Genomic DNA, 15,327 nt, shown 5'->3' with positions numbered 1-15,327 from the left:
TTTTTAGTAATTGTTTCTATCTAAGGCTTTTAGGAAACCTTGATGGATGAAAACAACATACATTTCTTATCCTTTTTATCCAGTTTCCTACATATATCCCGCCCTCAAAAAAAGGTCATTTGCTTTTCCTTCCAGCCATTTAGATTCTTAAAAGAAAGGATTTTTTTTTTCTTCCCACTGAAAAAAGGCAAGTAGTCAAAGACTAAGAAATGAAATATGGGGTTATGTATAGGTTGGTTAATCTTGTCCAGAGAAAAGGCAGGCTCTTTTCAACCCTACAGCAGTCTGGGGAAGTGAGAACCAAGAAGACCAAGTAAACAGACTAGACAGATTTATTTTATTTTTATTTTTATTTCTCATTAGTTCCTGCACATGTCAAAGGGCTGGTTCTAAATCTGTAGTGGAAGACTGGTTCTTAAGCCAAACTGTTCTTTGTCAGCTCATTATCTTGGATCCCTGTATCATTACCCCAATCGGCATTAACTCTGTCCAGGAAGAAATATTTACAGAAATGTGCACATAATTACATATTTAATAAGCATTTACTTATGAAAAAAGTTATAGTGCTTCAAACATCCTTCCAACTGCAGCATTAAAAAATAGGCTTAAAGGCTTGTTTTAAATGACTATAAAATAAATTAATAGAATTCTGACACCTCCTTACCACCAAATGCTAGCATAAAGCTATAATTCACTTGAAACCATGAGAGAACGTAAGATGGATTTATGCAGTTTAGAGAGAATGATAATGTTGAAATGGAATAGATTTTTCACTGAGGCAGCAGAAACATTGTGAAGAACACAGGGGGACCTTCATTCGGAAGCAGCTGCACATCTTCTCCAACTTAATCAGTTTTTTCTTCTTTGGAATGGCCTTTTCAATTATGTTTTTTTCTTCTGCTTATTTTTTTATCTTGCCAAAAAAAGAAGGAGGTTTAAAAATTATTATTATGCTACACCTTCTCTGCATGTGCAATTAATATTTCTATAGTTGGCACATAAATCAAACTTTTGTCTTGAAATGAAAGAAATATTGGAATAGAAATTATATCATTAGACACTCTCTGCCACACCCATCACTTGCACTACTGAATATGACAGGTTCATGTTTTCTGCCTAGTTTTTGGCATAAGATTTATATGGTCCTCAAAACAGTTCAACTGTAGGAATCATTTGAGTCTTCCTATTGCTTTCATAGGGAATAGGCAACTGTTAAGGCTGCTTTCAGGTTGTGATATGACAATGTAGTAGCAAGAAACAATTCTAGCTAGAAAATTCAAAGTTATGAAATACCTGGGCCTCTAAAACCTAAAAAATATAGGAAAACATCTATAAAGTACTTTTGAGTTGCAGTTCTATATCCATTATCTTTGAGTCAATAGGGATTGGTTAGCAGTAGACTTGTACAGATTTGCTGTCTACCTGACTCTGAAAGAAGACAAAAGGAACAAAAGGGAAAATAGATTTTGTGGTGTGTGTGTGTGGTGCATGTGTGTTTGATGCATTTCTACTTCCATTGAATTAAACATAAATTATTTTTGAAATAATAACATTCTTTTTAGAAATACGTAAGTCAGCCAGTTAACTGCATCAAAATTAAAACAAAGAAAATATGTTTTGTCAGTACATTTTTTTAGTGTATCAAAAGAAACGGAAGATTACTTGGAATACTACCCAACAAATTGATCTGTATATAACAAAGCAGGTGTCATTTGGCGAGAAGCGGAGAGGAGAGGAAAGGGAAAGAGGAAGGGGGAGGAGAAACGGGAAAGGAGGTCATATTGGTCAGAGATGCGGTCCCAAGCAGCATATGGATGCTGGAAAATTTGTTTCTACCATCTTGTACTGATGGTAAAGACTGGAACAGAAGTATTATTTGGACTGTGCACTTCCCCAAACAGACAAAAAAGTGAACAAACATAAATACTTAAAGCAAGGAAGGTCATCTGTTATTTCATGGTGACTGTATTTATTAGGAACCCATGGGACACTGGTAGACATTGTAATAACAACTTCGGAAAGTCTTTGTTTTTTTTAAACTGCTGGAGGTTAAAGGGATATCGTAGTACCTTAAGCTTTAAGACATCTATTAGCAATTTGATTTTCCCAAATCACAAACATTCTCTGAGTTTACCTCAAATGGGACAACTTGGATTTTAGAAATTGGAAAATATTGTTCTATAATAAATATACTACACTGATTTGACAAGAAATGCTTATATATTGTATTATATTGTGCTTTTCTTTGCTGAAACAATCTAAAAGTGAGTGATTATACTGTTCCAGGTATAACATGACATTGAGAGTGAAATTATACATGAATTAAATGTGTTTTTGCTTTTAGTGGAAGGGTATATTAGTTAACAGTAAATCATATATTTAGAAATAACAAAATAACACAGTAGGAAGGGACCTTGGAGGTTTTCTAGTGTAACTCCCCTGCTCAAGCAGGAGACCCTATACCCATGATGGCGAACCTATGGCATGTGTGTCAAAGGTGGCATGCGGAGCCATTTCTGAGGGCATACAAGGCGTTCCCCTGTCAGCTCCAGGCGTTGGCCAGCTGATTTTTGGCCTTGATTTCGGCCAATTTTCACCCTCTGGAGGCTTTCCTGAAGCCTCCAGAGGGTGAAAAACCACCAACGGGCAATCCGGAAGTCAATTCCCAACTTCTGGTTTACTTGTTGGGCCATTTTTCACCCTCCCAGGTTCCTAGAAAGCTACTGTTGGGACCTAACAGGCCGGAAAAGTCGGAAAACAGGCCATTTCTGGCCTCCAGAGGCTCCTCCGGGGCAGCAGGGTGGTGGTCATGTGTGCATGTGCAAGGGGCACGGCATGGGGGGTGGCATTAAATTATGTGGGTGGGCATGCAAGCGCGAGCGATAGCACAAACATGCATACTTTTGGCACCCAAGACAAAAAAGGTTCGCCATCACTGCCCTATACAATTTCAGACAAATGGCTGTCCAATCTTTTCTTAAAAAGAAGGCACTCTTCTCTTAAGAAGGCAACTCTTTCCACTGATTAATTGTTTTCACTGTCAGGAAATTTCTCCTTCTTCTGCTGCCTGGAAGGAAATTCGGGAGCAATCTCATTGTTAGAGAGGTGGGGAGAATAGAATAGGCTTACCTGTGTTCTTTGTGCTTTTCTTGCAGTCCTGAACATGTTAAGCTTGTTTCTTTTTCTGGAAAATCCTCTTCACTCAGGTCACTATAACTGTCACTAAACAAAAAAGAATAAATGATTTAAGGATCCAATTTTCACATCTGTCTCTCACTGCAAAAGCAGTCACATTATGTTTTTTTTTCAGATTTATTCATATTGATACAAGAATTAAATCAACTAACTCTCTCATTGAAATCAATGGTGCTTAAAAATACTTCGCTTCAGCTTGATTCAGTCCTTAGGGTAATTATACAGTACTTATTTCATCATCTGTCTTCCTTTGGAAGGATGTTAGTTACCCCAAGAGGAATAAGAACTTCATTCTGTAACCATGTGATAAACTAATCACATGAAATAATAGTTCATAAACAATGTGATTGGCTGAATCGACTCTATTTTCATCCAAAGAATTTGATATTAAGAAATAGCTTTAACATTTTGTATAGTAGGATAAATCTACAAATCCACTTTATGTTTTAAGAGCCATGGTTGCGCAGTTGTTCGAATACAGTATTGCAGGCTAACTCTGCTGACTGCCAGCAGTTCGATGAAAGGTTGACTCAGCCTTCCATCCTTCCCAGGTTGGTAAAATGAGGACCCAAATTGTTGGGGGCAATATACTGACTCTGTAAACTGCTTACAGAGAGCTGCAAAGCACTGTGAAGTGGTATATAAATCTAAGCGCTATTGCTACTTAAAACAGTGTTTTCACACTAGTCCAAAAGCTCAGAAGACAAAACTTCTGGTCCTAGTGACCGATCCAGATTGGCTCCTGCAGTGTTTCTCAAACTTGGCAGCTTTAAGATATGTAGATTTTGACTCCCAGGATTTCCAATCAGTTGCCAAATTTGAGAAACACTGCTTTAGAATGTAAAGGTTTTTTTAAAAAAATCCTGCTGGACCAGAGTTTTCCTGATTTACCCTTTCCCTCAAACTGTTCTTTCAACAATAAGCCAACAACTGAAGCAAATATAGTTATATCTTATGGCTTCAAGATAGAAATCCTGTGCCACCTTACTTTATAATAAAAAAGGAATTTCAAACAAAATTAATCAGTTTGTTAATAAGTAATTAATTCTTAAGCACTTGTTGCACTATAGTCAAACTATATTTTAATTAGTAGAACTAATATTGTACTTACTTCTTTCTGAATGTACCCAGGAAGCATGAAATAAAAATTAATGTTATGAAACATTTCTCCATGTTGCATGAAAATTCAAAGCTACACAAAAATAATGTGACAATCTTCTTTAATTATTATTAGAATAAATTATAAAAGCCAAAAATGATTTAGAATTAGTTCCCATTGCTGTAAACTTCTCTTATAGATTCAACTAAGATGAATGTGTAGCACAGTATCCTGGGGAAATGCTAATATGCTATAATATCTGCTATAAATATACAAAACACGCTGGAAATAAAAAGTAGGAATGAATTTGCAACTGCACATTAAATAGTTTATCACTGCATTGTACTTTCTGTGTATGATAATAGTTTGGATTGATGTTCCTAGACTGAGTCTGTCTAGAACACTTCCCAAAATTCTTACATATTATGAAATTATGATTGTGTATTACAATATTGTACAATATCCAGAACTATTATTGCTGTCACAAAATGGAAAGTATCTTCTAAGAAACAAAATTCAATGGAATAATGGATTTCAGGAATCTTTCCTGGCTCATCACTTAAATGCATAATTAATTATATTCTGCCCCATTCAGATTACTTGTTCTTACTCAGTGGCAGGAAACCATCTGTAATTATAACTTTAGAAGAGGACTACCATATTTTTGGCGTATAAGACGCACCGCAGTATAAGACGCACCAAGGTTTTGAAGAGACAATTTTTTTTAAAAAAAGATTTTGCATTCTGCAAACCTTCCAAAAACGGCCTGTTTTTTTGCAAAAACGGGCCCATTTTTTTTTCAAAAAAAAAAAAAAAGGCATGAATAGCCCTTAGGAGACTTGTAAAGTGCTCCTGAGGGTGGCGGGCAAAAACAAGCAAAAAATGGATAGCCTTTAGGAGGCTTATAGAGTGCTCCAGGGGAGGGGCAAAATTGAGGAAAAAATGGCCTATTTTCTGCTCATTTCTGCCCTCCCCAGCCCCCAGGAGCTCTCTGAAAGCCTTCTAAAAGCTATGCACAGCCATTTTGGTGCAGGAGGCAGGGTTTTGGGACGCAAAAAAAATGCTGTATTCAGTGTATAAGATAAGGTGACCAGATATTCAGATTGCTAAAGAGGGACACCATTGACCGGGGGGAGGGGGGGGCTTCATTAAAAATTTTATATTTTGTCAAAAGGTCACAAAAGGCGATTACATGACCCCAGGACACTGAAACCATCATAAATACGAATCTGTTGCCAAACATCAAAATTTTGATCACGTGACCCTGAGGATGCTGCAATGGTCGCTAAGTGTGAAAAATGGTCGCTAAGTGTGAAAAATGGTCATCAGTCACTTTTTTCAATGCCATTGTAACTTTGATCACTAAACCGATTATACCAGCTTTCTTGCCACAGTTCATGCCACAGTGGTGGCGGCAGGGGGCTCCATCCACCCTCCCGGACGTCATCACATCCCATTTTTGTCACTCTGCGCATGCGCGGAAGGTCCTGCGCATGCGCAGAGGTGGCATGTGGGCTCACATTTGCGACCTGGTAGCAAAGGTAGGTTGATTTCACCCCTGAGTCACTGGCCTATATTGTTCACCTATTGTTCTATAACAAAGTCTCATATTGAAGAACCTATGTTTAATTTCCCACTAGGTAATTATTATATATTCATGATTCATGAAACAACTACCTTTCTCTAAAAGGTCTTCTAGTTCATGTGACTACAAAATTCTACAAAAACAAGAGAAGAGACTGAATGTGTTTTTTTTCTACCTCACACAAGTTTCTCACCTTTATTTTTTGAATTTAGGTACTTTCCATCTACTAAGTTTTCCTACATTTTGAGAATCTTTAAGCTATTGGGGTTCTTCAGAGGCAAATAAGGAAATTTATCAAAACCTCCTTTCAAAATATTACAGACTTGAAACTGTAAAAATAATATCATACAGAATGTTTGTAATTTTTTGCTTTTTACAAGAAGAATTATTTCATTGAGTGGTTGCATCCCTCCCCTGGTTTCCCCTCTTAGGCATTATGGAAAGAGTCCAACAGACCTCTACTAAAGATGTATGCCTTCTAAATGCAGGATTTTTCAATAAACATTTTAGAATTAATAGAGATCAGTGATTAATCCTTCTCAGGGGCTCTGGTGGTAAGCAAAAGTTTTATGTATTATGGTTCATCAATGTGGTTTCTTTGCTTTGGCTTTGGTGTGATGAAAGAAACAATTGCTTACAATCTGCAATTGATAAAGAGTCTCAATCAAATCACACAAAGCCGAAAACAATCTACATTGTATAGATCAAATTTTGAGACAAGGCTTACTGCTTTCTAATGGAAAATGCTAGCAACCTCCCAGGCCCATAAAATTATTTCCTGGAGAGCACAATTTTGATGGGGAGAGGGCAGATGGACATAGTGAAGGCACCTTCTGAATGCTAACATTCATTTAATAAAACCAAAGTATTAAAAGCTGACAAACTGAAAAGGAAGAGTGATCACTTAAATGGACCAGAAGCCCTTTACAGTGCAACATAATTGAAGCCTGGAGGATTGTTCCCTCTGTGCTTCTTTAAAACAGTATATGTTAGAATAGAATAACAGAGTTGGAAGGCACCTTGGAGATCTTCTAGTCCAACCCCCTCTTTAGGAAGGAAACCCTACACCATTTCAGACAAATGGTTATCCAACATCTTTAAAAAAACTTCCAGTGTTGGAACATTCACAACTTCTCTCCTTAATTAGTTTCCACCCATTGCTTCTTGTTCTACCCTCACGTGCCTTGGAGAATAGTTTGACTCCCTCTTCTTTGTGGCAACCCCTGAGATATTGGAACACTGCTATCTTGTCTCTCCTAGTCCTTCTTTTCATTAAACTAGACATACCTAGTTCCAGAAACGGTTCCTCATATGTTTTGGCCTCCAGTCCTCTAATCATCTTTGTTGCTCTTTTGACTTGTGACTGTTTTTCTCCTTTATGACCACTGCACCATCCTCATGACCACATGGTTAAAATTTGCTTGGCACCTGGCATGTGTTCGTGATAGTTGCAGCATCCAGGATTATGCGATCACCATTTGTCACTTTCCCAGCTGGTTTCCAACAAGCAAAGTGACCGGGAAAAGCCAAACTTGCTTAATGACTGCATGGCTCATTTAACAATTGCAGTGACTCACTTAACAACTGTGGAAAGAAAGGTCATGAAATGAGAAACCGTCTTGCTTCGCAATGGAAATTTTAGGGTCAATTGTGGTTGTAAATCGAGGTCTAGCTGTACAGTATATGGAAATAATCCCAATCCCTTAAAATTGAAGTGTGCTTGCCTTGCATTCTAAACAACAAAGTATCCAACCATTTTTTTTTCTTAAACATTTTAAGCAAATGTTGTACAAAATCTCCCAATGCAATAAGCTTAACACTGTATCCTGAAGTGTTGGAATATAAAAATTGTCTCGTTCACATACTATGTGAAAATAGCAATGAATTTAAATGTATGAATTTAAAACTAAGTTTGGAGCTATTGTTTATTAGCCAATGTTGCATTCTATTTTATACAAAATGCTTCCGTATCAGAAAACACCCATGTTCTTCTATTCCAGACACCTGTAATGACCCCAAAGGACAGCTATTTGTCTATGACCTTCTATAACAAATTCATGGCTTTATACAGAGATAACACCCAACTCTGCTCACTGGGTAGTTTCAGAGCACAATTTTTGCCCGAGTTACCTTTGGTAATAGAGAAAGATGTTCTGCTTCTGTTATAGGTTATGTACATGTTCATTTCTTGGAACAGCGCTGGCTTTCTTTCAAATAAGTATTTTGTTATGATTTGGAGAGCTGTAAAATGAAGCTTACTCTTTAAGAGTTTTTCTTTTTCTAAGCATTTAGCTTTCTTCTTGAAGATTCCTTTTTTTTATAAATAATCCTCCTAAGCTTTTCAATGAAAAAAAAAATGTTTCATTGACCAGCAATTATTTTGTAAGATTGCTGATAAAAGTGTTTTCAGCATGTCAAATATCCCACAAGTCAAAAGAGCAGACATGCTTGTATGATAACAAATATTAGGCAATGCTACCTTGATATCAATTGCACCTGTGCGATACTGACGTTTACTGGTACCATGTATTGTGTGTGTTTTTTTATTAACCTTACAAAAATATGAAGAAAGCTTAATATAAATATAAACTTCCAATATTCATTAAACTTCATTCACTTATTCAGTTTAATTGACTACTTCCTGGCCAAGAATATAAATCACCTATATATCATCTATATTTATATCTATATCATTTGTATCTATTCTTTTTTTCTCCCATCCATATAAAGGAATAAGTGTTTGCAATGCAGAGTCTTTGCATCCATAGAATTTTCTAATGCCTAACCATCCTAATTTTCCAGTGTTTTTAGCAAAAACTATCAATATTTTTCTAATGTATAAACAAACAACATGGATCATTGTTAATTATTTTTTCCAAGCATTTCATAAAGGAAAACGAAGAGGAGGAGAGAAGGAGAAGACAATCATTCAAGCAGAAACCATGATTACCTAGGAGACAATTTACATCCGTGTTGCAAGTATGTGCTGAGTGATCCTGTTGCAGCAAGTAATAGGCCAAGGTAGGCAGGTGAAGGCTTCATAGGTCTGGAAGAGAACTCAGGATGGAACTGAACACCAATGAAATACGGGTGATCTAAAGGCACATAATACAGACAAGAAGCTAGTAACATACTGTAAAAATTAAAACTCTTTAACATAAATTGATAATAATTTTAATTATTAAACTATTGATAATGATAAAACCATGAATAATTATTAATAAATAATTCAATTCTGATTTTTATACAAATGTATATAGATTGTGCTATTTGGTAACATAAGTAAGAAAATCTGTATCTTGCTATATTCAGGTATTTCTCGACTTATGACCACAATTGAGACTGGAACTTCTATTGCTAGTCAATGTTGTTAATTAAATTCTGCTTGATTTTAGGACTCTTTTGTCACAGTCATTAAATGAATCACTATTGTCATTAAGCAAATTATACTGTCATTAAGCGAATCTGGCTTCCCTCATTGACTTTGCTTGCTGGAAGCCCCCTGGCAAGGTCGCAAATAAAGATCACAAGATTTTGAGATGCTACAACCTTTGTAAATATATGCCAGTTGTCAAGTGCCCTAATTTTGATCTTGTGACTGTGGGGACACTGCGACAGTTGTAAGTGAGGGGACCAATCAGCACCTTCATAACTTTGAATGGTCATGTTTGTAAGCTGAGGACTATCTGTAAAGGCAATGATTCTTATTTTCCATTGGGTGGAAGTTAGGCTGAACTTTTTACAGTTTATGCTGATGTCCGAGAACGGTAGCTATTCTTAATTGGATAGCAATGTTTAGTTCAATACAGAATCACATATATGATTTTGGCATTCTTAATTATTATCATGGCTTTTCTATCGAGAGATGGCAGAGAAGCCTCTTTAAAGTGCATTTGATGACTACCAGTCCTAGATTGTCAGCTCCCATTCTACTATATTCAGTCTCTAAATGTTTCAGTTTGATGGGAAAGACCATTTTTTAACCGTTTCCCAGTAATACAAAAGAAAATGTAGCACTCCCGTGCATTAGCCATTATAAAATAAATGGTTTGAGTTAATAGTTCCCAATAGATATCAAGATAGATAGAACTAATAAACCAGGAATCTACAGTATGTCTGTTTGACAGAGCTGTCCAGATTCTACTTGAATATATCCACCGAAAAGAGTTCATTACCTATCAGGATATAATTTGATATCCTGTAAACTGTTCTTACTACTTTATGCCCTTCCTAACATTCAAGCAGAAATGGTCTTCCAGTTCATTTTGCTGCTCTATGCTTATTTCTAACCATTCTTATTTTATTAAAAAATAATAATAAAATAAATTCCTAGATTGTTTTTAAGATGTTTAAAAACCACCTGCTTTATAACATAATCTAGAATCATCCAGATATCAATTTCAACATCGCTACACAGTTTGTCCATTTTTTAAAAGGTTTTTTGAAAATAAGAACATCTGCTGCAGTCATCTGGAACTTCACAAATCTTCATAATTTATCAATGATGACAAATACAGCAAATAGCTTAGAAAGACAATCCTTCTGCTCCTGGTGATTTAAACTTGTCATAGTATCTCATATCATTTTCTGAAACTGTAATTACCTTATCAAATTGTGGGAATATTGATGAAGTAATACACCTCAAAAAGCATTTGAAAAGTTATCCATTATTTTATTACCGTATTTTTCGGAGTATAAGACACACTTCCCCCCCACATCCCACTCCAAAAAGGTAAAAATCTGGGTGCATCTTATACACTGAATACAGTATTTTTGACCTCCTAAAGCCCCATCCCGCGCATCCCGTTTACTTGCAAAGGGTTTGGGAAGCCTGCAAAGTACATACTGTATATTATGTACCTGTACCTGCATATGTGAACAGTAGAAAAGTAGAATTGTTTTTTCCATAGTGAATGTTAGGAATCACTAATATTAAGTGATTAATAAATTCACAAGGACATCAATTACTGAAAAAAGTGTGGATTTTCTTCACTTAAGCATTCAAGCACTGGATACATATTAAAAGATCAGTTTGGACTCAGTTATACCTCAGAAGTTTACAACATAATGACTAGGATGATCACTAGCATAAATTTAGGGATAAATAGCTTTTTGTGCCCAATTTTATAGTACATATTTTCATACACCGTGTGCACAATTATTAGTCCAGTATTTTGACCATATCATCCTTTGAATGCATAGTTTCCACCTCCAAGCTGTAAACTTGAATGTTTAGAGGGTATAAGCAGATGAGGTGATGCATATTTGTTAATGAGGGAGGGTGTGGCCTAAGGAGATTAACACCTTATATCAAGGTATACATAATTATTAGACAACTTCTGTTCCTCAGGCAAAATCGGCTAAAAAGAGATTTAATGGACTCTGAAAAGACAAAAATAGTAAAATGTCTTTCAGAGGGATGCAGCCCTCTTGAAATTGCTAAGATATTGGGGTGTGATCACAGAACCATTTTGCTGCAAATAGTCAACAGGGTTGCAAGAAACATGTTTAGAAAAAAAGACACACCTTAACTGCCAAAGATTTGGGAAGAGTCAAACATGAGGGTAACAGGAACCCACTATCCTCCAATACTGTCATATTTCAGAACTGCAAACTACCTTGAGTGCCCAGAAGTACAAGGTGTTTAGTGCTCAGAAACATGGCCAAAGTACAGAGCCATGATGGTGCAGTGGTTAGAGTGCAGTATTGCAGGCTACTTCTGCTGATCACTGGCTGCCAGCAGTTTTGCAGATCGAATCTCACCAACCTCAAGGTTGACTCAGCCTTCCAACCTTCCGAGGTCAGTAAAATGAGGACCCAGATTGTTGTGGGCAATATGCTGACTCTGTAAACTGCTTAGAGAGGGCTGTAAAGCATTGTGAAGCAATATATAAGTCTAAGTGCTATTGCTATTGATAAGGAAGGCTGAAATCCTATCACCATTGAACAAGACACATGTTGAAATAACAAGACTGGACCAATAAATATCTGAAGACAGATTTTTCAAAGGTTTTATGGACTAATGAGATGAGAGTGACTCTTGAAAGACCAGATGAATGGGCCCGTGGCTGGTTCAGTAAAGGGCACAGAGCTCCACTTCGACTCAGATGCCAGCAAGTTGGAGGTGGGATACTGGTGTGAGCTAGTATTATTGAAGATGAGGTAGTTGGATCTTTTCAGGTTGAAGATGACTCAAGATTAACTCCCAAACCTACTGCCTGTTTTTAGAAGACACTTTCTTCAAACAGTGGTACAGGAAAAAGTCTCCATCTTTTAAGAAGACAATGATTTTATGCAGGACAATGATCCATCACATGCATTGAAGTACTCCACTGTGTGGCTAGCCAGTAAGAGCCTTAAAGATGAAAGAATAATGACACGGCCCCCTTCCTCACCTGATCTAAACCCTATTGAGAAATTGTGGGCTCTTCTTAAATGGAAGATTTATGGTGAAGGAAAACAGTACACCACTCGGAACAGTGTCTGGGAAGCTGTGGTTGTTGCTGCACAAAAAGTTGATTGTCAACTGATCAAGAAACTGACAGACTCCATGAATGGAAGACTTATGACTATTATTGAAAAGAAAGATAGCTATATTGGTCACTGATTTTTTTTGAACTGTCAGAAATGTTTATTTGTGCATTTGAGTTGTTTATTATTCTTAACATCTGCAACAAACGACTGATATGGGAAAATTTTCATTTCCCATTTAGCTGCATAATAATTCTGCATACTAATAGTGGCCCAATAATTGTGCACACATAGATATTCTCCTAAGAAAGCCATAAACTCACTTTTACTTTCTTAAATATTCAGGTTTGAGGTTTATTAACATTTTGGATTCACCGAGAGCACTCTACTTGTTCAATAAAAATAATCCTCCAAACTATAGCTTGCCTACTAATTGTGCACACAGTGTAGTTAGATAAATGTACATCTTTATTTTCACAGAAAGCTCATGCTAGATCTCCTTAATAGTTCTATTTTTAATGTGGCAACCAATAGCATCTCTAAAATTTCAAGATCTAACAAATGTTAACATTGACTCTTATAGATTCTCCATTTCTCCATGTATTTACAGTAACATTAATTGCACATCATCTTTCATATGCAAGGTGTCGCCAGAAGCCAAAGTCTTTACCATCCAGTTCAATGACCTCCATTCTCTTTCCTTCTGTGTCATGCCCAACAAACTTCAAGCCTTTATCTTCAAAGAAGTGAATCAATTCAGGATTTACCTGGAATAGGGGAAAGCAAAGAGGTAAAAGATAAATGTACTGCTCCAAAAGTTCTCAGTACTGTGATACTGGTGAAAATGTATGCCCCGACTAGAAGCTGCCTTGCCAGACTTCCTGTCTCTATGCAGATTCGTCATCTCGAATGAGATCGCTGTTGTATCATCTGCAAACTTCAATAATTTAACAGAGGGCTCTTTTGAGATGCAGTCTTTGGTATAGAGCAGGGGTATCAAACAGTTGTCACGGCGGTGTCACGTGATGTATCAGGACTTCCCCCCTTTTGCTAAACTGGGCGTGGCCGTGGCCAACACATCACGCATCTTGCCCGTGGGGTGGGAGTTTGACAGCCCTGGTACAGAGAATAGAGTAATGGGGAGGGCACACAGACCTGCGACGCACCTGTGCTAATTGTACAGGTATCTGATGTGATTTTGCCTGCTGCTTCCTATCTGTTAGATAGCTTATGATCCTGTTCTGTCCCAAGCCTCTAATATATACTGATGCAGACTTGGCTGTCTGCCACAACTAAGGAAGGAGATAAACAACTCCTTGGCTAGGACCCCAGAAAATTATCTCTATGAAAACAAGGCTTGAACTCATGAAATTCTCCCAATCTTTCACTACGTCTGGATTAGTAAACTGTTTTTTCCTGCAAAATTCCCCTCCCGTTGCCCCACCTATAAGCTCTCCGGGTGGAGCCAATCAGTAGCCACCTGTTCCTATTTCCTTCTGTTAGCCTTTTTCCAAAGCTGCTCCCTCCTCCTCTCAGCCCTACGCATATATACATCAGGGACACCCTCCCTCTGTTCTTCCTCATTGCTCCCTGACTCAGATGCCATCTGGTGGCCAATAGGCCTCTCTAGTCCCTACTCAGACTCCGAACACCCCCCCCCACCCAGAGTTTTCCTCAGCCTCCAGGGAAGTCCCATAGTGTTCATCACTGTCAGATTCCAGCAACAGCTCAGCCGGCTGCTGTTGGGCCACAACAGATCCACTTACAAGTGTAGTCAGACACAGTTAGCTGAATCAGTTTAGTGAGAAGAAGCTGAAGTCTACAAAAAGGACCCTTGCATAGCTCCTTGTAGATTCAGGATGCTGTAAGATTTAGTGCAGTGCCATATTAACAGCATCTTCTACTAGTCTATTTACTCGGTAGGCAAATTGCAAAATTAAAATCTCATCATTGGGCTTCTCTCCACGTTTTCTACTCAGCATGGGATATGATCAGACCAAAGCACCCATTAAGCAGTATATAGCAGATACAGAAGATCAAGTTGACAGAACCCCAACTTTTATTGCCAGTGAATCCAACAGGTACTCTGCAGTGGTGGGTTTTCAAATTTTTTTACTGCCAGTTCTGTGGGTGTGGCTTGTTTTGTGGACATGGCTTGATGGTCATGTGACTGGGTGGGTGGGGCCAACTCAATGGGGCTACCAAAATGGGAAGTGTGCCTCTGCCTGCATGATTGGGCGGGGAGGGGAGATTCTCCACCCCGCAAAAACCAATGGCTTGAAAGCAGCTCCTCTGCCACCACCCACCCATTTCCCCGCTGCCTTCCCCAAACACTTCCCCCATTGCAAATGCAGCATGCTGTTCAGGTGGGAAATGCATGGAACACAATAAAGTTCACCCACTCACCTCCTGCTGGCAGGCTGGGGTGAGAGGAGAGGTGGAGAAGCTGGAGGAGAGCCGATCAGAGCGTTCTGAAAGAAGGAGGCTGAGGGAAAGTGTGTGTGCTACAGCATTCCCTTTGCCTGGCTTCCCTCCTCCTGTGGTCTCCTCAGTGCTCGCTCATGCTCCCCCCTCCTCAGTCTACCTTGATTGCAGGCAGAAGCTCACATTGCCTTTTGTAAGGCCACTGTCATTGAATCTGGGTGCTGGCAAGGGCTGGGTTTTGCATAGCTTTGTCCAGCTGTCGGGGGAGGGAGAATGACTTTCTCCCCAGGCCCCAGTCCATTCCTCCCCAACAGCTGGATAAAGCTAGGCAAAAGCCAGCCCTCACCGGTGCCCAGGTTCACTGACAGTGGCCTTACAAAAGGCAATGTGAGCTTCTGCCTGCATCAAACTACACTAGGGAGGGAGGGAGGGAGTGTGAGGGAGCCAGGGCCCTTCCCTCCAACCTTTGCCCAAAGCCCCGTGCCACAGCAGGAGGATGAAGTTTGAATTCCTTTCCTCGCCTCCGACCCACACGTACCTTGGCATTTCTCTC

General features: G+C 38.4%; 1 protein-coding gene across 1 annotated transcript in view; it reads right to left on the bottom strand.

Moving 5' to 3' along the window:
- Positions 1-3,125: 3,125 nt before the first annotated feature.
- The window catches only part of CTPS2 (CTP synthase 2), a 103,106-nt gene continuing 90,904 nt past the window's right edge, over positions 3,126-15,327 (bottom strand). The window contains 3 exon segments of the mRNA XM_032226156.1: positions 3,126-3,222; positions 8,830-8,974; positions 13,021-13,117. Of these exon segments, the coding sequence (XP_032082047.1) occupies positions 3,126-3,222; positions 8,830-8,974; positions 13,021-13,117 (339 nt within the window).

This window comes from Thamnophis elegans, chromosome 11 (genome assembly GCF_009769535.1).
Source record: "Thamnophis elegans isolate rThaEle1 chromosome 11, rThaEle1.pri, whole genome shotgun sequence".
Lineage (NCBI taxonomy): Eukaryota > Metazoa > Chordata > Lepidosauria > Squamata > Colubridae > Thamnophis > Thamnophis elegans.
This window is presented reverse-complemented; position numbering and strand designations above follow the sequence as displayed.